Source organism: Raphanus sativus, chromosome 1 (assembly GCF_000801105.2).
Source record: "Raphanus sativus cultivar WK10039 chromosome 1, ASM80110v3, whole genome shotgun sequence".
NCBI lineage: Eukaryota > Viridiplantae > Streptophyta > Magnoliopsida > Brassicales > Brassicaceae > Raphanus > Raphanus sativus.
In genome coordinates, this window is record NC_079511.1 from 5004095 (window position 1) to 5025409 (window position 21315).

At 38.8% G+C, this 21315-nt stretch overlaps 6 protein-coding genes across 10 annotated transcripts; 4 read left to right on the forward strand and 2 right to left on the reverse strand.

Annotated features, from left to right (window-relative positions):
* Positions 1 to 83: 83 nt before the first annotated feature.
* On the reverse strand, positions 84 to 3108 carry LOC108805542 (uncharacterized protein At1g10890). Of its 3 annotated transcripts, none has more exons than XM_018577495.2 (5): positions 2968 to 3108; positions 2500 to 2706; positions 1353 to 1559; positions 601 to 820; positions 84 to 480 (listed from the first exon to the last, which is right to left on the reverse strand). In XM_018577495.2, the coding sequence occupies exons 2-5, from the start codon at positions 2646 to 2648 to the stop codon at positions 190 to 192; spliced, it is 867 nt and encodes a 288-aa protein (XP_018432997.1). In that variant the 5' UTR covers positions 2649 to 2706; positions 2968 to 3108; the 3' UTR covers positions 84 to 189. The 3 variants fall into 3 exon arrangements, with proteins under 3 accessions (XP_018432997.1, XP_018432998.1, XP_056862660.1); XM_018577496.2 differs by having other exon boundaries at positions 1686 to 2706; positions 2968 to 3004; XM_057006680.1 differs by lacking the exon at positions 2968 to 3108 and adding an exon at positions 1686 to 1716 and having other exon boundaries at positions 2500 to 2641.
* An 852-nt stretch (positions 3109 to 3960) lies between these two features.
* LOC108860534 (glycosyltransferase BC10) lies at positions 3961 to 5156 on the forward strand. The gene is made up of 2 exons (XM_018634401.1): positions 3961 to 4458; positions 4518 to 5156. Exons 1-2 carry the CDS (start codon positions 3961 to 3963, stop codon positions 5154 to 5156), a joined length of 1137 nt encoding a protein of 378 aa, XP_018489903.1.
* Positions 5157 to 7137: 1981 nt separating this feature from the next.
* LOC108860666 (ADP-ribosylation factor GTPase-activating protein AGD4) lies at positions 7138 to 12525 on the forward strand. Of its 3 annotated transcripts, none has more exons than XM_057006682.1 (19): positions 7138 to 7388; positions 7521 to 7597; positions 8010 to 8110; positions 8301 to 8371; positions 8638 to 8700; positions 8876 to 8920; positions 9014 to 9079; positions 9168 to 9215; positions 9307 to 9402; positions 9494 to 9535; positions 9621 to 9827; positions 9959 to 10084; positions 10211 to 10414; positions 10495 to 10581; positions 10669 to 10908; positions 11163 to 11284; positions 11434 to 11524; positions 11601 to 12052; positions 12153 to 12525. In XM_057006682.1, the coding sequence occupies exons 1-19, from the start codon at positions 7341 to 7343 to the stop codon at positions 12265 to 12267; spliced, it is 2301 nt and encodes a 766-aa protein (XP_056862662.1). In that variant the 5' UTR covers positions 7138 to 7340; the 3' UTR covers positions 12268 to 12525. The 3 variants fall into 3 exon arrangements, with proteins under 3 accessions (XP_056862662.1, XP_018490030.1, XP_056862665.1); XM_018634528.2 differs by having other exon boundaries at positions 7139 to 7388; positions 10202 to 10414; XM_057006685.1 differs by lacking the exon at positions 7138 to 7388 and having other exon boundaries at positions 7530 to 7581; positions 10202 to 10414.
* LOC108860675 (inactive leucine-rich repeat receptor-like serine/threonine-protein kinase At1g60630) lies at positions 12513 to 15419 on the reverse strand. Its single transcript, XM_018634537.2, has 2 exons — positions 13446 to 15419; positions 12513 to 13371 (listed from the first exon to the last, which is right to left on the reverse strand). The coding sequence occupies exons 1-2, from the start codon at positions 14782 to 14784 to the stop codon at positions 12710 to 12712; spliced, it is 2001 nt and encodes a 666-aa protein (XP_018490039.1). The 5' UTR covers positions 14785 to 15419; the 3' UTR covers positions 12513 to 12709.
* A 1121-nt stretch (positions 15420 to 16540) lies between these two features.
* Positions 16541 to 19259, forward strand: LOC130510411 (eukaryotic translation initiation factor 3 subunit H). The gene is made up of 12 exons (XM_057006699.1): positions 16541 to 16702; positions 16809 to 16888; positions 17028 to 17144; positions 17262 to 17365; positions 17456 to 17522; positions 17832 to 17965; positions 18040 to 18088; positions 18234 to 18305; positions 18397 to 18498; positions 18572 to 18639; positions 18823 to 18975; positions 19057 to 19259. Exons 1-12 carry the CDS (start codon positions 16693 to 16695, stop codon positions 19112 to 19114), a joined length of 1014 nt encoding a protein of 337 aa, XP_056862679.1. The 5' UTR covers positions 16541 to 16692; the 3' UTR covers positions 19115 to 19259.
* Positions 19260 to 19370: 111 nt separating this feature from the next.
* Positions 19371 to 21205, forward strand: LOC130510407 (15-cis-zeta-carotene isomerase, chloroplastic). The gene is made up of 4 exons (XM_057006694.1): positions 19371 to 19873; positions 19955 to 20101; positions 20200 to 20409; positions 20705 to 21205. Exons 1-4 carry the CDS (start codon positions 19472 to 19474, stop codon positions 21038 to 21040), a joined length of 1095 nt encoding a protein of 364 aa, XP_056862674.1. The 5' UTR covers positions 19371 to 19471; the 3' UTR covers positions 21041 to 21205.
* The last annotated feature ends 110 nt before the right edge of the window (positions 21206 to 21315 follow it).

Here is a 21315-nt window from a genome sequence, read left to right on the forward strand (position 1 = left end):
TGGATGTTACTGGGTCATTCGCTTTATAACTCGGTATGTATTAAAATTACAAATCGAGAAACTAAGCTAGAAGAACTACAGGATAATAAAAGGGTGGTTTAAGCTCCAACAAATAATCATAAAGCATCTTTGAGAGAAAGAAGCACATATCATCACAACAGAACCATTTTCATTTTGTTTTTCATCCATTCACTTGGAGCTTAAGGCAAAGGATAGTTTAGGGCGTGATTTGTTTTTACCCAACAGTTTCATCTGTTTCAGACGTTCTTCTTCCTCTTCTGCTTTCTTCTTTCGCATTGCTTCTTCCTTCTGTCTTTGCCGCTCCTCCAGCTCCCGATAACGTTCCTCCTCTTTCCTTTGCCTCTCCATTGCTTCTTTTAGCTGAGCTTCTTCTACTTTCTTCCTGTTCTCCTCCTCTATTCTCGACATCTCTTCTTTCCCTTGTTGCTCTCTTTCCTGCGACAAACACCGCATGACGCCCTGAAAATAAAAGACACTGTCTTCAACAATTGTCCATGATAGGAAGATTCGTAATAGCAATTCGAATTTATTGAAAAATGCCAAGAGCAAGGTTTGATAAGGATAAGAGAAGACATTTACCTCTTTTTCTTTGGCCTCGATAAGAGAAGCTGCCTTCTCCTTCTCAAGCTGAGCTGCGACTTCTTCACTAACTCTCTTTCGTCCTTCCTCCAACAGTGTTAGAATTTCCATTTTGACTTTCTCAGACTGTAAGCTTTCTTCAACCTTTTTCCTAATAGCTTCTTCAACCCGTTTCATAGTTTCTTCCTCTATTAGCTTCAGTTCTGCTTCCTGCTGTCGCCTGTTAGAAAACGTAGTTAATAGTTAGAGGACACCCACAGTAGATCCAGAACCATAAATATCACCTGGACTTTTTCATATCTTGATGTCTTCAATCTTGAACAGAAAAGAAGCAAATAAAATACTATTCCAAGAATGATTAATTTTTTTTTTTTGAAACTGTTTCCGTTTCCTTCCTCTCAAGGCAAAGACTAAATTTCCTGAAGGATATTTTAACATCACCATAGACACAAACAAACCTTCGCTAAGCTATTCTTGTGCTTTCAACGTATAAATGTCTAACTCAGTCAAGATCCATGTAAATGACTCACAACTTATCAAATCGAGATAATATGAACACTGGAAGATCAAATATGAACAAGTCGAATTATAGCTTATCTCCCTTTAAGCGAAGCCTGTGAGAGAATGCCATGAAACCTGTTGCACTTTTAAGACTAATAATCAAAGCACTTCACGTTACAGTAAAATAGCATTTGCCAACATAAAACTTTAGTTGACATAACATTCATCCTTCTTTTTTTTAATTGATTTACCTTTTCCGCTCTTCCTCTTCTTTGATTAGCTTTCCTCCATTACTATTTTTAGCTGACTCAAGGGTTGTGGCAGGAGATCTTTTTGCAGTAGATAGAGAAGAGCTCCTACTCTTTTGTCTTTTGTAACGTTTTGGTGTTGGTGAGCGTCGCTTAGGAGTAGCAGATCGACTCCGGTGGCGCCTAGGAGAGATAGAACGACTTCTTCGTCTGTACAACACCCAAAATAAAGAAGTAAGCAAAAGCTGCAACAGATGAACTACCACGCACATGAAGACTAGGCATCAAGTAGCCCACACCTTCATATAACGATAACAAAAAGTATTGTGCAGTTACCTCATACACTGATAAGAATAATCAGCTCCAACTTTTTATCACATGAAGAAGCTAATGTGAGAAAGGATGAATGAAAGAATACCCAACAGCATCACCTGCTCACTTCCCCTCCCATAGAACGGGAAGAAATTTGAGCTTTTTAACATAATGGCAAGAGCATGGATCCTCTTCCTAATTTCTCAGTCATAGTTCTCAACGTATCATTCTATTATCCTACTTAGACATATAAGGTGGTTTAATCTCTTTATTGTTAACTATCTCCATTTAAACGAGCATCCTAATGAGTTAATGACTGCTCAGGATCACTCGAAGACAATTGACAACAGGATTTAAAAATAAATAAACTTCGAACTTCTGAGAAAAATTAGATCAGAAACCAGTAATGTTATCCGAACTACAATCTGCTTTTTATGAAAATGCAGGCTGCACTATCTAAAACGCGAAACTCAGGAAATAAAAATAACCCAATAAATTAAAATTTCAGCCAAAACTGCTTACAATAATCAAACAAATTTTTTTTAAAAAAAGTGTTTCCAACAAGACCATCAGTCAAAAACTATTACGATAGCATCTGTACCATCCAGATAGAGCTCTCTCCCATTTGGAGAAGAATAAACAATAGGAAGGGTTTACTAAGAGCAGTTGGTAATAAGAAGAAGCATAGAGCTTAAAACAGATTAAATTTCTAGCCAGCAAGATAAATAACATTTTTCGATTCCACCCATGTTTCTTAGTTTCTTACAATCCTTATGATGAACCAATTAATAAGTGCAGACAAACAGCTCGGCCTTATTATTATTATTATTATTATTACCTGCTATATGAATAAGATGAGTATGGAGAACGGCTTCTGTCTCTCCTGCTTCTCCTGCTATGCCTATGCCTTACAGGAGACCTAGAGTGCTTCCTGCGACGTGAAGGTGATGGAGAAGGTGACCTCGATCTTGACAAGTCCCGAGGCATCCTCAATTAGCAATCTTTGCTTTATAACAAGCTCAGAATAAATAAATCTCTAGACTTTCTGCAAAAACCAGATTCAACAACCTTAAGGTTTAATCATTGAAAGAGACTATTGGGTACGAACACAAAATCTCTCATATCGAGCAGGTGAAATAATATTTAATCAAAGTCGTCTATTAATCTCGTCTCTGCTCAATTCATCTGGTTTTCCTAAGATTTGCATAGCAAAACCCTTTTTAAGGGGAAGCAATCTCGCATTAAAAAAAACAACAGTAATCGTCTGACAGCATAAAAGAGCTACCTAGAAAATCGTCTGACTTACCGGAGAATCGCGTCGTTGTTGGTATGGTTGGATCGGCTCAAGAGTCAACACGGAGAGAGCGAGGAAGACGAAGACGGGCACAAAAGATATTCGACGGGTTCTGGTGGATACACTTGTTTGTTTTGTTGAAGATGAAGCGAGCTTTGTAAGGCATGGATTGGGCCTTTCTAAAAGTCCGATGGGCCTTACAAGTTTATTGAAAAATATCAGGTTTTTTGTTTCTTCATTTTTTTTTTCTTCATTTGATTAGATGATAGCAAAATAAGTTTGGGAATTCAGTGTACGTTAAGATCAGAACGGAAAAAAATTGCGAGTTGTGAATTTTGAATCCTAGCCCGCGTTAGATATGCATGTCTTCATATATTTATTTTTGTTATATATAAATATACATGCAATACTATAGTACTAGTTTTAGTTATATTTACCTATACTAATTGATTGGCTAATGAGCTTTATTTTTGGCTGCATGGAAACACCTACCTTAATAGAAGGCATGGTTTCTTTTGTTAATCTTTTATTTACCGTTTTTAACATAGCAATAATTTAACACTGCCCGCAATTTTCATGCTCATCTTCTCTTATTTTTCACTTGACTAAATCACGTTTCACTTTACCCAAAATTATCATTGTTTCCTTTTGCCAGAGGGATTTTCATTCTAAACCCACAATTATCATGCACATTTACTCACACACCATGCACGTCCATCTATGCATGATCATGCCTAGAGATTATGAAAATAGTAAATAATCCTGAGTATGGAATAATGTTTTCTCTCTGAACAAAATCTATTGAGCCCCACTTAATAATTGAAGAACTTTCAATCCCTTAAAAGACTTATTTTGTGGCCAAAACGGTCACTTATTTTAAAAATATTGTAAGCACATATTCTCATGCACTATATATATGCACATACAAAATTGGATGACTTAAATGACGTACGGTAGAGCAAGCCAAATAACTATCTAAGAGTACAATTACTATATACCGAAATGATGAAGAAGCAAAAGATCGCAGCCTTTGTTAAAGAACTTAACTTGCGCATGAAGAAAGAACCCATCACTCTCCGGTACATTCACATCCTCGGCACTGTTATCTTCTTCACCTCCATCTCATCTCTTGTCATCCTCCTCGCTCTCTATCTCAATCAACGACTCCAAACTTCACTCTTCCTTCAAGACAATCATCTCTCCTCCATTAAACCTCTCACTTCTCCTTCTCTTTCTCCTCATAGCCGTGGTAGTGACATAGCGGACAAAGAGCTGATGCGGCGAGCAGCAAAGGCACCACATGACGCGGCCATGAATGTGACTGATCATCCAAAGGTTGCGTTCATGTTTCTTACGAGGTGGGACTTGCCTTTGTCTCCTCTTTGGGAAATATTCTTCAATGGCCATGAAGAGTTATATTCCATTTATGTTCATACATCTCCAAATTTCACCGAGGAGCCACCAGAATCTTCAGTGTTTTACAAGAAACGTATACCAAGCAAGGTATGCTTAATATATATAATTAATATATGTCCATGTTTAATATTGCGAAAATTTTATAGGCCGTTGAATGGGGAAAATCGTCAATGATGGACGCAGAGAGGCGTCTTTTATCACACGCAATTCTAAAACCTTCGAACGCTCGCTTCGTCCTCCTCTCGGAGACATGCATCCCTCTCTTTAACTTCACCACAGTCTACACTTACCTCATGGGCTCCACTCGCTCTTTCCTCGGCTCATTCGACGACCCAAGGCCCATGGGCCGAGGCCGTTACAACCCCAAAATGCTCCCGCACGTGTCCCTCTCCGACTGGCGGAAAGGAAACCAGTGGTTCGAGCTCTCGCGGATCGTCGCCGCCGAGGTCATCTCCGATCGCCGGTATTACACCGTCTTCAAGGATCACTGCAGGCCGCCGTGCTACATCGACGAGCATTATATTCCGACGTTGGTTAACAAGATATGTCCGGAGATGAATTCGAACCGGACAGTAACGTGGGTGGATTGGTCAAGGGGTGGGTCCCATCCAGCGAGGTTTGTGAGGAAGGATATCCGGGTCGGGTTTTTGGATAGGATCCGGTTTGGGTCGAATTGTAGCTATGAGGGCGAGGTGACGAACGTGTGTTTTCTGTTTGCGAGGAAGTTTCATGTGAGCACTCTCGAGCCTCTCATGAAGATCGCTCCATATTTGTATGGAGTTTAAAAACTTTACTCACTGGTAATAAACTATTTAAAATTTCACATGGACAGAAGAGTACGTATTAATGTACTACCTTTAGGTTAATATGTAGAGTGGCAAAATTAAGCAGTTTACATAACGAGTTCTTTGAGAGCCATTTGATGTATACTGTCACTTCTAGACATAATTTTAATTATGGTATAAGAATAACTAGATCATGACCCGCGCACCTGCGCAGATTTATTTTTTATTCACATATTTTATATATATGTTGTATATTATTTAAGATTTATAATATAAAAAAATTAGAATGATCTGGAACCAAAAAAAATCGACCCGAACAAAAAACAATCAAATACCTACTTAGATCCAAATGTTAAGAACTCGAAGAATTCATACCCGAAATGAACAGATTTATACCCGACCGAGTGAGTTAACTTTCAAACATAATATCTTTTGTTATATTTTTAATTCATTTTTTTGGGTTGGTGAGATTTACTATTTATTCGGAAGATTTTTCGCTAACTTAATGGTATATATTCGTAGGTTTCTTTTTTTCTGAACAGGAAAAAAAAGACTTGTGTCTTGATTAAATTTATCTTATATAAAAAATTGCTGCTATAAATAATTTTTATAAAAACTAATTTGTAACAGTAATATTATTTTTGTTATAAATTAGATATCATTTTTGTTATAAATTAGTATATCATTTTTGTCTTCATAGTATTGCTAATATTAATATATGCAGGTTAATGAATACATATAATATATTGTATTATTAGTAATCTGTCGTATAGTATTATATGTTAGTAGATGTATTATTAATAATCTATTTTATAGTATAATATGCTAGTGTGGATGTATCTAGCTTATAGTAAAATATATTCAATATAATGAAACATGCGTAGTGGATATAATAAGGTAAGAAGTAAAAAACTATGGTAATGGTTGATATTAATTATTTATAAAAAGGTATATCTAATAATAAGTAGATTAATATATCATTAATTACATAAGGTCCAACTTTAAAATCCACCTAGAAGAAGTTGTAATGTTTCTGTTTTAATAAGATAGATACTTGAAAATATAAATTTCCTGTAATACTGCATTTTCTTATCTTAATTGGAGAATGTTTGGATGGGGTGAAACTTCAGAATCGCTGAGAGCTTTAGAGCATCTCCATCAATGAACCCCTCTTGGGGTTCATATTTTTGATTTTTTATTATTAAATTTTTTCTTTTTCTTTTTGATTTTCTTAAAAAAAAAAAAAAAAAAATTGGACCAATCGCGGGCCGCCACATGTCGTGGGGCCCGCGCTACAGTGAAGAGGCGGGTTCACTGCAGTGAACTTCCAAGAGACAGGTTCAAATCTTTATAATATTTTAATATTTTTTTTTTTTCGAAAAGCGTGTGAACCTCTCCATTGAACCCTCAATGGAGATGCTCTTAGACAGCATTAAAATTTACCATCCTTAGGAAGCTAGTCTAGGACTGATAAGTTCACATGAGATAAAGGAAGCTAGTTCAGGACTTAACCATTGTAATTTTATGGAGATTGTCACTTAAACATAATCTATAGTCACCTGTCTACATAAAACAAGAAAAACCTGATAATTCGGCATGTGTGTTTTAACTAAACAAACATGTATAAGTGTGTGAAAATTCAGAGTCAAATTTGTTTTAGGAAGAAGAAATAAGATAGAGTGAAGGAAATAAAAAAAAAGAGTTCAGGAAATGAGATAAAACCATTTTGAAATTATGAAACGAGATAAAACGATGGAGATGATTTGCAACAGAAAGCAGAGAGCTCACATGTTTTTTTTTTGAATCAAATTTTACCAAAGTATACTTAACAACATAACCAATTAACCATTTTGAAAATGATTCATTTTTAATTTATTATTTTTCCCTGCACATTATTTGTGAAATTAACGTATCTATATGGGTTGACCAAAGACCATAAAAGCCCATTAAAGGGAGGTTATTACAGAAAAGAAAGATACGAAGGGGTTATGTCTGAAAATACAAAGAAGTTGTGGATGCTACTGGCTGTTTCCAAAGCAATCAATCACCATCATCAAACAATCACCAACTAATAACGCCTCTGAATCTCACTCCCCAGATCCATATCGAACCGAATCACACAAAGCTTGATTCGAAGCTTCCCTTTCTAGTTCTGAAAGTCCTTCCTTTTTCGTTGTTTCATCAATGGCGGCCTTTATCAATCTGGAAGACTCTCCAATGTTCCAGAAACAGGTGAAATTCGAATGCTGCCAATACTAAGTATTGCCGTTTATGTTTTGAATTTTAGTTTCAGGTTTTGTTATGTGAAAGTTTTGAAATTTATTGTCTTGTGGCTGTTTTTTTATTTTGATTTGATGGGATCAGGTTTGTTCCTTGGAAGGGACAGCTGAAGAGCTCAAAGATCGTTGTCAGAAGCTATACAAAGGTGTTAGGAAGTTTATGTATGTCTCAAAAAAAATCTATCCTTTTCATTTTCTACTTCTACTGTCTTAATCTCATTGTCTGATCCTTTTCTGTTGATATGAAGATTCTAAGAATAACATTTTTGGAATATATTTTATGAATGTAGTAGTTAGAGTATTGGTACCATTTCCCCCCTTCTCTTAATTAGCAATCGAGGAAAAAAAACTGTTTGAGCATTAAATCTTTGTTGATTGTTTTTCTATTTTCATATAAATCTTCTTTGATCACAACTTGCTTCCTTTTGGAGTTCAATCCTTTGTGGCTGCATCTCACAAACCTTATCTCACTATTTTTTTTGGTTGCTTGTCCAATTTTTTTTCTTTGTATCTATGCTGCAGGCATCATGTTACCGATGCCTGATGTGAATTTCATTGATTTTTTCTTTTATAGGGGAGTTTTGGGAGAAGCATCCAAAGGAGAAAGTGCTTTTGCAGATTGTCTTGAAGAGTTTGGGGCTGGACATGATGATCCCATCAGTCTTTCCATTGGAGGTTATTGATCTATATATATATATATATGTATATATTTCTTCTTAGCTTAAGACATTACTTTAGTTTATGTTTGTTCTCCTTTGTCATTGCGTTTAATAAAACCCTACATTTGGTGCTCCAAAGGGACAGTGGTAGTCTCAGATGTCTTACATCTGACCTATTTGATCGTTATTATTGTGTGTGACACCAGGCCCCGTTATATCCAAATTCATAAATACACTTCGAGAGCTTGCCTCTTATAAGGAATTTCTTTGCTCGCAGGTATGCTCATTGACCCAATAGTACCTTGTGAACAATAGTAAATGCTAGCAAAGACTAAGATGCCTAACATCACCAAGAGCATATTTTTTGTTTGGTAAACTAAGATTTGGTTAGCATAGTAATTCAGAGTTTCCTTGTCTTGATTTTTTCTGGATCTATTCATTTGAGTTCAAACCGTCGAGTGTTATTTTTATGTTTGTGCTGATGCCTCCAACAATGCCTTATATTTATAACAGTTGTGGTATTTTACGGGGAACTTTGTGTAGGTCGAGCATGTGTTACTTGAGAGGTTGATGAACTTTATTAATGTTGATCTACAAGAAGCTAAGGTATTCAATTATGTCTTCTGCTAATTTTGAGAAATTTATTATTTTTTCCTAATGTACTGAGTCTCAAATTTATAGATTCGACTTTTATCAGTTAACTAAAGTTTGGACCTATTCAATAGTAAACATATGTGATGTCATTTACCAATCATCCACTATGTTGTTTCTCCCTTTGCAGGAGTCACGCCATCGATTTGATAAAGCTGCTCATTCCTATGATCAGGTACTTACTTGGCTATAGTGTCTATTAGCTTGCAGTTTTTAATTGATAGTCTTGATCTTAAGTGGTGTAATGATTTTTCTTATCTACTTGTAGTCTCGAGAAAAGTTTGTATCTCTAAAGAAGAATACAAGAGGAGATATCGTTGCAGAGTTGGAAGAGGTAGAAGTAGAACATTTAGTGTCTGATGTATTTCTTCTCATTTATTTTCGCATGGTAACTTACTTGTGCTGTCTGATCTGAATGACAGGATCTGGAGAACTCAAAGTCAACATTTGAGAAGAGCCGTTTCAATCTAGTATGCTACCCTACTAACAGAAGCCATTACCATTTACTCTCAATATTTTTTTTACTTCTGATTAAGTTTTTGCTTTGGTTGAAGAGTTCAGGTCAATTCATTGATGACTATTGAAGCTAAGAAGAAGTATGAGTTTCTGGAATCTATAAGTGCAATTATGGATGCTCATCTGAGATATTTTAAACTTGTATGGTCTCTAATCTTTACCATCTAAGACCAACCAATTTTGACTTCTGTGTCTTGTTGTGATCCTTAATTTGGGTCTTTCTTTCCCCCAGGGATATGACTTGCTGGGTCAACTGGAACCATATATCCATCAGGTACAAAACTTGATGCCTTCTCAACAGTTTAGATGGGCAGAACTGACTAAGTCCACTGACGCTGATATTTTATGACTCTTTACAGATATTAACATACGCCCAACAGTCAAAAGAACAGTCCAAGATCGAACAAGATCGACTAGCTAGACGGATTCAAGAATTCAGAACCCAGTCTGAACTAGATAGCCAACAACTTGCCGCCAGCGCAGAGATCTCTAGCGTTAACGGAAACCGTGTTGTTGGAACCTTCCCTTATAAAAATACCGACACAAGTTTAACAGCAGACAAGGAAGTAAGTGTTTCCTAGTTCATTCTTGACAAAAATCGAGTGCATATTCACATGTTCCATCTTTTTTTTTTGTTCTCGGAGCTCTCTTATGTTTGCATTGTGCTCATGGAAGCGGTCTCTTTGTGGATCATCAGGTAATTAAACAGGGGTATTTATTGAAGCGATCATCAAGTTTGAGAACTGATTGGAAAAGGAAGTTTTTTGTCCTTGATAGTCATGGTTCCATGTACTATTACAGAAACAATGGCAATAAATCTATGGTACCTCTTTCTTTTTTCCTGCCTTCAAATCCATGAGAGAGACGTCCATAGAGTTTCTATTTGATTTTTAACGGTCTCGAGTTTTATTTATTTATTTTCTGCCATTCCCATTCTCAGGGATCTCAGCATAACTATAGTGGTTCTTCTGACCATACTGGCGTCTTTGGTCGGTTTCGTGCAAGACACAATCGATCGGCTTCTCTCACTGAGGGCAGCCTAGGCTATAAGACTATCGATCTCCGCACTTGTTTGATTAAACTGGATGCAGAAGACATGGATCTTCGTCTCTGTTTCAGAATTATTTCTCCTCAGAAAACTTACACACTTCAGGTACCCGCTTTACTCCCTATAAGACATGGGTCGTCTGGTCTGTTACAATGCTAACAGAAAGTGTTCCCTTAACTGATCAGGCTGAGAATGGAGCAGATAGGATGGACTGGGTAAACAAAATCACAGCAGCTATAGGGACACTTCTGAATTCTCATTTTCTGCAACAGGTTTGACCCAATAAGTCTCATGCTTCTCTTTCAATTACAATCTGAATTGATAAGGAAGTTCCCTGCTAATACAGATTGTTTTTGCAGTCGCCAGTTCAGTACTTGGATAAAGACTACGCTGGTTCTGCTCCTGCTAAAGGTGTCGTCTCCCTGGATCAAAGTCAACATAACGAGGATGTCTCCACAATACTCAGAGGAATTCCAGGGAATAATGTGTGTGCAGAGTGCAATGCTCCTAATCCCGATTGGGCATCATTAAATCTTGGAGTTTTGTTGTGCATTCAATGCTCTGGTGTTCACAGGAACCTCGGGGTTCATATCTCCAAGGTATGGTGTTTAAACTAGTTTTGCAACAAATTTAGAGCATCTTTCCTTGAATGTTCTCGTTTTCTTGGAGGTGGTTTTGTCTTTACACGGCCAAGTCAGCTGATCTGAAGTTTATTTGGTGAACTCTCTCCAGCAGAGTTTAAAGTTTCTGTATAAGTCAACATCACTGTAGTTATAACTTTTAGAGATTTTGTTTTCCTCTGGTGGTCCTCAGTGCTAGATCTCATCTATTTTTGTACCCCACAAACTGGCAGGTGCGGTCCCTCACACTAGATGTGAAAGTGTGGGAGCCAACAATCTTGGACCTATTTCGAAATTTGGGAAATTTGTACTGTAATTCACTGTGGGAAGGGCTACTTCACCTTGACGATGACAGGTATGGTTTCTAAAGATATATTATAGTTTATTTTATGTTCTAAGTGAAAACCAATTATCAAACACTGTAGATGCCAACAGTGTTCTGTTTCATAAAATCATGCGTGTAGCTGTTAGTGAGGTGTAGTGTTGTGCCTTTTTTTTTGGCAGTGAAAACGAATCAACATTGCCACGTGCTTCAGTTTCAAAACCATGTCCAGACGATTCTTTTACTGTCAAGGAGAAATACATTCTAGCGAAGGTAAATGTATTAGTGAAGTATATATTATATGATTTGTGAAAGGTAAAAACTAAACCTGATTGACGATATCATTTAGTACCTGGAGAAAGCATTAGTCATCAAAGATGAAAGCAAAGCCAACCCTTCTGCTGCGTGTAGAATATGGGAAGCTGTTCAAAGCAGAAACATACGAGAAATATATCGACTGATCGTAACTTCAGGGGATGTGAATATCATCAACACCAAGTTCGATGACATAATAACTGACATCGATGCTTATCATCACCATGCCGACGCATCAGGGGAAGCGGTAAAGAAAAGACATGACCCAACTGCGTGTCAGAGGATCAAAGACTCCAACGAACCAGGAAACTGTCTTCAAGGCTGTTCATTGCTCCATGTGGCTTGTCACATCGGTGACTCTGTCTTGCTTGAACTGTTGCTGCAGTTTGGTGCTGACCCAAACATGAGAGATTACCACGGAAGGACTCCGTTACACCACTGCATCTCTTCAGGGAACCACAAGTTTGCAAAGATTCTACTCCGAAGGTACATTTTTAACATTACGGGAACGCTGCATTTGGATCGAACACATTTTAACTAAGACGGTTGTGTTTATATTTTCTTGAACTGTTTGTGTAAAAAACAGAGGTGCACGTCCATCGATAGAGGACGATGGAGGACTAAGCGTGTTGGAGAGAGCAATGGAAATGGGAGCCATAACCGATGAAGAGCTCTTTCTTCTCTTAGCCGAATGCGCTTAAACCAACATTGGCACATGTTCCATAAGAGAAACACCAAAATTCAAAACCATGAGAATGATTCAGCTTGCTACAACTTCACAAATTCATTTTGTTCAGGAATGTAAAAGTTATGAATTGGGAAAATAGACCATAAAACATAGAAAAGGATAAAAAGTACTACAACAACTCATTTGTTTGTTCAAGAAACATCATATGCTTTTGTTTTTATTAATGGAGTTTATGCAACAAAATAATGATAATGTCTGTTTTCATGTCAAATTTCTTAATGTCAACATCTCAAATTTAATAAATTTAACAGCTCTCGTGAAAAATCCTACAGGAAGATGAATCAAAACGGCATTGCAAAAGGAAAGAAGCTTTACACTATGGAATCTAACTTCCAAGAATCACAAAAGTTATTCTAGAAAAAAGCAATGAAAGAAAAGCACAACCATTGTGTTCTCTATATGCTCACTTGATCTTCCCTTGGCAAGCTCTGAACAGTATCCGACCATCTCCCCGGTGAATGTTCGCTACTGTTAGACGAGAACGGTGCTTCGGCTCTCGCGTCCCTCACCATCTTCAACACCTCTCTCATCACAGGCCTGTTTTCAGGTTGAATGGTCACGCAAACATTTGCGATACTCAGAAGCGCCTGAAGCTTCTCCTCGGACGCTTCGTTCCCTGAAGAAGTCGGTTCCTCGCCTGATTCAGTCTCTTCTTCTCTCACCGCACGCACCCATCTAGAGATATCCGACCCGTATTCTTGAACAAGGTCCTGGAACGGTGTTCTACCTGTCAAAAGCTCGAGGAGAAGGACCCCGAAGCTGTAGACATCAGCGGGTTGCGTAGAGGCTCTCCTCGGGTCTCTACACTCCGGCGCTTTGTAAAAGAGAGAGACCGCGCTCGTCTCTTCAGCCGAGTCGGGATCGTGGAGAGTGCTGAGGCCGTAGTCCGTGAGGCAGGACTCGAAATCAGGACCTAACAGAACATTAGACGATTTCAAGTTCCCGTGAGTTAGGCCAGGGTTCTGATGAATGTAGAGCAATGCTGAGGCTAAGTCCTCAGCTATTTTTAGACATGAAGTCCAATGTAGAGGCTTCCCGTTTCCAGAAGCTCGAGTTCCTACAAACAAAGACCCAATGAAGCTTGACTAATGTCTCTACACTGCAATAAAGAGGAAGCTTTCACACACATACCGTGGATAAGAGTGAAGAGACTGCCATTGGGGAAGTAATCATAGACGAGCAATCGTTCTTCTTTAGCCTGGAAATAAGCTCTGAGAGAGACGAGGTTAGGGTGTCTGAGCTGTCCAAGTATCTCAACGTGTCTCTTGAACTCCTCCATGCGAGGATACCTCGCGTTCTTGAGCCTCTTCACAGTGACTATAAACCCAGACTCCATCACGGCCTTGTACGTGCTCCCTAACGTCCCTCTTCCCAAAGTCTCAGCCGAAGCTTTGAGCAGATCTTCCATGGTGTATCTCACCACATTCGTCGTATCGCCTGAATCGCTCGCTCCGAGGAAAACAAGCGTCCCCACCGCTCCTTCTTCGCTTCTCTCCCATGAGAATCCTCTGTCTTTCCTCTCGATATCTCTCTCCGTCTCCGAAGAAGCTGCTCCTGCTCCTTCTCCTCCTTCAACGATTCCTTTGCCTTTTCTATCTTCCCTCGGAGATAATTTGCTCTTCCGTCGTCTACAGCAGAAGATAAGAAGCGTCAGCAGAAGGACGAAGATCAGAACTCCCCCGGCGACGCTTCCGGCGATGATTCCGATCAGTTTCGCTTTGCTCTTCTTCTTCTTCTCCGTAGGCGCTGGTTTCGCCGAGGGCCCCGGAGACGACGTTTCGCACGGGATTCGAATCTGATCGCCGCAGAGAGCGACGTTTCCGGCGAACGAACTCTCGTCGAACTGCTTCAAAGCTCGCGTCGGCGGGATCGGGCCGGAGAGTTCGTTGTTTGAGACGTTGAAGAATCTGAGACTCGTCTGGTTGAGAGGAGGGATCGCGCCGGCGAAGCGATTGTCCCGGACGTCGAGCGTGTACAGCCGCGAGAGACGGAGGAGCGAGGCCGGGATCTTGCCGGATAGTCTGTTCCCGGAGAGGTTTATGGTTTTCAGTCGGTGGAGCGAGGTGAGGGACTCCGGGAAGGAGCCGGTGAAGTTGTTGTCGTTGAGGTAAACCGATTTGAGATTGTGTAAACCGGAGAGGTTTGGGATTGAACCGGAGAGTGAGTTTGATTTGAAGCTGAGAACCCTAAGCTGGTCCAATTGGTTTAGGATCCTTGAGTCGAGTGAGCCGGTTAGGTTGAGATGCTCGAGGACGAGTTTGGAGACTCTTCCGTTGAGACATTCTTTGACTCCTTCCCAGCTGCAGAGATCTGTTTCTCCTCGCCATGGGATGGAGTTGGATGGATCGATTGAGGATTTCAAGGCGAGGAGAGAGTCAACGTCGCTGGATCTCGCGGGAGAAAGTAAACAGAAGAAGAATAGTGTAGAAGCAAAGAGTAGGAACAATGTGGACGGAGAAGAAGAGACCATGACTAACTGAATCAAATCAGACAAGAAAGAATCAGTAATGAAATATACTGGTCGAATCGAGTTTCCATAAAAAGAACACCTAATGAATCTCTTAGCTGTCACTTTCCATTATTAGTCACTTTCGAGATCGAAGGAGAAAAACAAAGAAAGGATGAAGAGACTAGAGAGAAGGTGTGAGGGAGGGAGAGGTCTCATCAATGGCGGAAGGGAAATGGTCTGGTTGTGAGCATGAGGGGAGGAGTATTAATGAACATGTGAGAACTCTCTCTCTCTCTCTCTCACTTTGAGAGTATCTTTTCTCGAAGTTCTTGGTCGATGAAGCTGTCACGTGAAGCCATGCCTGTAAAAACTCTTCTTTATTTATTTTCTCTTACCTTCTTCAATGCATTTCATGAATATTTTATTTATATCTATATAAAGACAGACATTATACCATTAGTTTTATTAAAATGGTTTTTATGAAGAAGAGACGAATAAGGGAAGAGGAAATAATAATAATTGACGTTATTGCTTTAATTTACTTCCCAGCCAGATTCAGAGACAGATGGGTTTTGGGGCCATGGAGTTACTGCTTCTGAGAAAATAATGTAAGAAAGTTTTGGAAGTAGAGAGAGAGATAGTGAGATCAATGGTGGTGAGCAGAAGAAATGTGGTGGACATTATTAATTAGTGGTGCTGCATAATTTTTTAAGTAAAAAGAGACATTGCATTTCGATTTTTAATTTGGTGTCTGGCTCCTCATGCCTCTAGCCAATTATTGAGCTTTCTTTTTCAACCTCTTTTTTCTTGTTGAATTGTCAAATAATTTTATAATAACAAAAATAAAAACTACTAGTATACACTTGTATTTCATTCTGGACCACTGGTTAGAATAACGAGATAATTTACTTTTGGTCAAAAGTGTATGAGAATACAAAAGAAAACATAAATGCTTTAGGTTTTAGGTTGGTTCCAAACTAACATTTCATGGTTGGTGTTCAATTTTTTTAATTAGAGTAACACGAGGATATTGAAGTATTAATTAGGAATTTATGAGTTGCTTAGCTTGGGCGTGATGAAGATGTAATAAAGATAAACTGTGACTTGAGTTCACGTAAAGGCTGAGCAAGTTTTAACCAATGAATCCAGTCCATCACCAAAACCCCAAGAAGAGACTGCTGTTATTTAATTGGCATTTACTTTCCTGTCTTCTTTTGACCTTCAATTCGTTCATGAGGTTTTCGACTTTGGAGTAGTGTTAAAGAACATAATAGTATTATTAATGTAATTATTCTAGAACTCGAAATCTCGAGATAAATACGTTGATTCATTTTAAAACTGCTGACTACATCCTTCTCAATAGCGCTATATTACCTTGTTTGACGGGTTCTTCTTACTTGACTTTGGATGAGTTGATTATATGAAACAAATATTAGACTTTGAATTAGCCTTCTTTTCCAATCAACATTTTGGAGGGAAAATTTCTAGAGTTTTTTGAATGCGTCTCCGACTGGGGTGACTGTTAAGTTGACTACTTTTACGGCGTGTTACCCAAATTATAGCTTAGTCAGGTGGCCCATGGCATTAAATGTTTCACTATATTCTAGTCTGAGGAATAATATGGTCCTGGCCATTTGTAAAACAAATTGCATTATAGGTCCATGGGCTGGGTTGGGTCCATCCTTACTGAGAATTTCTCAATTTGTTTAAGAAAACATTATTGGATCATTTACGGATATAATTGAGATTATGGGGACTCTTTTGTAATTTTGTTATCTCTACAGCTTGGAAGAAGCCCTATCAAACACATAAGTCTCTCTCTCTCTCTCTCTCTCTCCGCCGGCGACAAAGAAATAGCAAATCAGTTAGGGATTCACAGCGGCGAATCTCAGTCAAGTTCTCATCATCACCCTAGATCAACACTATTCAATGGCAACCAGTCAGTATAATTTTTCTTTTATTTATTCTCGTCTCGTCTCGTGCACATACTACAATCTTACACTAGCTCAATATTTTTTTTCTCATCTGAGCTTGCTCTCGTGCAGTGGCTAGGTCGTTTTTGCAGGCGATATCGAAGGACGAGGTGGTCGCTCCTCCGCTCAGAGTTGTTCAGATCGAAGGACTGGTAAATTTAAAATTCCTCATCACCTGCTTCTGCGAATTTTAGATTTCCACTCGTTCTTCACATTAGCATTGCACATTAGTAAAAATCTACGTGAAGCTCGTTAGCATTGATATATTGTATGTGTGTATTTTGCGATTAGGCTGTGCTAAAGATAATAAAACACTGCAAGGAGTTTGCACCGACGCTTGTCACAGGGCAGCTTCTTGGACTTGACGTTGGTAGTGTCCTTGAAGTCACCAATTGTTTTCCGTTCCCCGTAAGTTTTATTTATCTTCTTTTTTTTACTCTCAGTGTAAGATTGTTATAGTTTTGTCTCTGCTTGACGTACCTTTGATTTACTGTAACAAAATCTGTATATCTTAAACGAGCGCAGGTGAGAGATGACGATGAAGAAATTGAAGCCGATGGTGCTAATTATCAGCTTGAAATGATGAGGTGTCTGAGAGAGGTTAATGTCGACAACAACACTGTCGGCTGGTAAGCTTTTCTCGTTTCATTGTGTCCTAATCTGAATCTTGCTTTTTCTAATGTGCAGCTAATAAGATGTACATTTTTTTTTTAAATCAGGTATCAATCCACAGTTCTTGGATCCTATCAGACCGTTGAATTGATTGAGACCTTCATGAATTACCAGGTATTATGCAGAATTATGGTTGTAATTGTCTTAATGTTATGATGATACTACTCTAGATACTGGTACGATCTAGTCAATAGTCATGTACGTCTCTCAGTGCTTCGGATAACAGTATCTAGAGCTGAGGTTATTTCAATGTATATCATGGTCAATCTAGTGTACAGTACGTAGTTTGGCATCTGTTCTGGTGAAAACAAAAACTTTTTTGGGAACCACCGAAACATTGAAATATTTGGTGAAAATTTTGTAACAAACCCCTTGAAAAATCAAGAAATAGAATTGAAGAAATTATATCTTTTGCATCTACAGGAAAACATCAAGAGGTGTGTGTGCATCATCTATGATCCCTCTAAAGCTGACTTAGGCGTCTTAGCTCTGAAGGCTTTGAAGCTTTCTGATTCCTTTATGGAGCTATACCGGGCCGGAAACTTTACAGGCGAGAAGTATGTAGCCTGTCTATTAAACTTTTGAGACACGTGGGATAGTTGTAGTATTCTAATCACTATTTTTTTGTCAGGTTGAGAGAGAAGAACTTCTCCTGGATGGATATTTTTGAGGAAATTCCCGTAAGTTTATAGGGCTTTGCTCCTCTATCTTTAAGTCTTACTAGCTTATCTTATAAGTAAATATGTTGAAATATTAACGTTACCTAATTATAGCTTCTTCTTAGAAAAGATTTTTGTTTAAACGTTGGTTTCTTTCGTTTGACAGATTAAGGTTTCAAACTCTGCGCTTGTCAGTGCCTTCATGACTGAACTGGAGACTGATGCACCTGTCTCACAGGTATAATATTAGTATCTGGACAAGGATTCTCGCTGCTGCCTGTAATCCAGATGTTTTGACTCTTATTTCTTGGATATTTTACCCTTGATAGGGTGATTATGATCGTCTACACTCATCAACCACTCCTTTCCTTGAGAACAATATGGAGTTTCTGATTAAATGCATGGATGATTTATCTATGGAACAGCAAAAGGTTTGGCTTATTCTCCTTGCACTTTTCATCCGCAGAAGTATCTTAATACAATATCTTAATTTTATACTTCCAGTTCCAATACTACTACCGGAACCTGTCTCGTCAGCAAGCGCAGCAGCAAGCCTGGCTCCAGAAGAGGAGGTAAGTCGCATTCTTGGTTCTGGTTCCGATTTGTTTCTCACACTCCCTTGAATTGATCGTGGAAAACATATGGCAAGAGTAGTGGATGTCCTAAACATTGGTGTTCACTGTTCAGCCTATTTGCTTCTCTTGTTGATATTCCGAGTAACAATCTAACAAAGAGGTTTGGTTGTTTATATATAGGACGGAGAATATGGGTCGTAGATCAGCTGGAGAAGAGGCTTTGCCCGAAGAGGATCCTTCAAACCCAATCTTTAAGCCGATCCCTGAACCTTCAAGGCTAGAGAGTTTCCTCATCACAAACCAAGTCTCGAACTTCTGTGGTCAAATCAATGGGTATGTTCACCTCTTAATAACCGTTTTCTCCATTTCCACCTGTTAAGAGAGCTTAAATTAAGTCGACCCGTTGCTATGCAGAGTGGCTGGCCAGAACTTCAGCAGGCTCTACCTGACCAAGGCATTGCACGATAACTGATTACAACAAGACCACCAAATTTTTGTTTCGAGTCGAGAGAAAGTGAGAAAACGGATCCTATGTTTGTTTTAATCTTGAAATTTTTCATTATTGTAGTTAAACCACTTCATAATACATAATTTCTGAAAACTTCTTTTTTAGTTCTTATGATAATAGTCCGAGAAAATGCTTATCGTGATCTTTAAATATGTTTTGTCTCTAATCACTAACAAGTAATAACGTATATAGTTGTGTGAGTTGATGTATACTATAACGCACAAAAAAAATCGAAGTTGCTGAATACAAAAGGAGGCGCATTAACGACATCGTGCTATCGCTTCTCATTGTTAAGAGTTCTTACCAAACACAAGAGCAACAATGGCGGTTTATCATCTCCTCCTCTCGACCTCTCCTTCGCTTGTTCTTCCTCCTCGCCGACCCAACTTCAGCTCAATCCACCGCCGGATACCACCAGCTCACCCTCGTCTCACAAAATTCACCACCTCGCCTTCTTCGTCTCCACCAGTAATTCGGAAAATTCTCGTCCGCAGCACTCTCCGGGAAGACCCCGTTTCTCCCGACGCAGACAATCCAACTCTGCTGATCGGAGAAGACTCTGCTGCTTTCGAATTAGGCAAACAGAAGCTCGTTTCCTGGGTTTATTTCGGCGTTATCCTTGGAGTCGTTCTCTACATCCTCAACGTAGTCTGGATCGATAACTCCACCGGTTTCGGTAAATCATACATCGACGCCGTCTCCGCCGTCTCCGGCTCGCCGGAGGTATGCAAAAATCGCTGTAAAAACCGAGTAAATTTCAGTTTTTTTTTATTTCACTGTAAAAAAGACTGTTTTTTTTCGCAGGTGGCGATGTTAATGCTTATACTCATCTTCGCAACTGTGCACAGTGGATTAGCTAGTCTCAGAGATGTAGGAGAGAAACTCATAGGCGAAAGAGCGTTTCGTGTTCTGTTTGCTGGAGTCTCTCTTCCTCTAGCTATGAGCACCATTGTGAGTTATGTTTTTGAGGATCGAAATGAAATGGTGACTCTTTCTTTGTGTGGGGTCAAATGTAAATTTTTTTTTTTACTTGGTTCTGGTTTTTTCAGGTTTTCTTTATAAACCATAGATACGATGGGTCACAGTTATGGCAGCTTCAGGGTGTTCCGGGTGTCCATGAAGCTATCTGGTTCGCTAACTTTGTCTCCTTCTTCTTTCTCTATCCTTCTACCTTCAATCTTCTCGAGGTCGCTGCTGTTGATAAACCCAAGATGCATCTCTGGGAGACTGGCATCATCAGAATCACTCGTCACCCTCAGGTAATTTATGCACAATCTCTACTTCTTCTTCGTCTTTCATAAGCATCTTCATGTTCAACAGTGTGTTGGCTGTGATGTGATGTGCCAATAAATACTTGATATTTCATTTGATCCGTTACTCTAATCCAATTGCTCCATAAACAAAAAAACTTTACAATATGTAGAAAGGTAGGCTTTTTTTATTTAGCTATAGTTTTTGGATATGTTCTCTTTCTCTATGCGTCTTCAAGGACGAAGATTTGTTAATTAGAGTTTGATTGTTTCACATCTCTTTCTCTTTCTCTTTTTTTTTCAGATGGTTGGACAAATAGTTTGGTGTTTAGCGCACACTCTCTGGATTGGAAACTCAGTAGCTGCATCGGCGTCTCTTGGTTTGATTGCACACCATTTGTTTGGGGCGTGGAATGGAGACAGGAGACTAGCTAAAAGATACGGAGATGCTTTCGAAGGCATCAAGAAGAGAACGAGTGTGATTCCTTTTGCTGCCATTATTGAAGGACGCCAAGTTTTGCCTAAGGATTACTACAAAGAGTTTGTTCGGTTGCCTTATCTTGCAATCACGGCGTTAACAGTTGGAGCCTATTTTGCTCACCCGCTAATGCAAGGTGCGAGCTTCAGGCTTCATTGGTAGATTCTTTTTATTATCTCATGGTCATGGTATATTCAAAGGGGAAGTTCCTCGTAAAAACTTCTCAAGGAACAATGTATAATTATTTTACTACAAAAAAAAAGAACTGTATAAATACAAAAAAACTACTGTTTATTCTTTCAAAAAAAAAAACTACTGTTTGTAATATTTGTCAAACAAAATTATATAAATTAAGAACTGCTAGGATTATTTAAAAAAAAAAACTGTGATATGGGATTGGGGACTGATGGCCACCACCACCACTAATAGAGGAAATC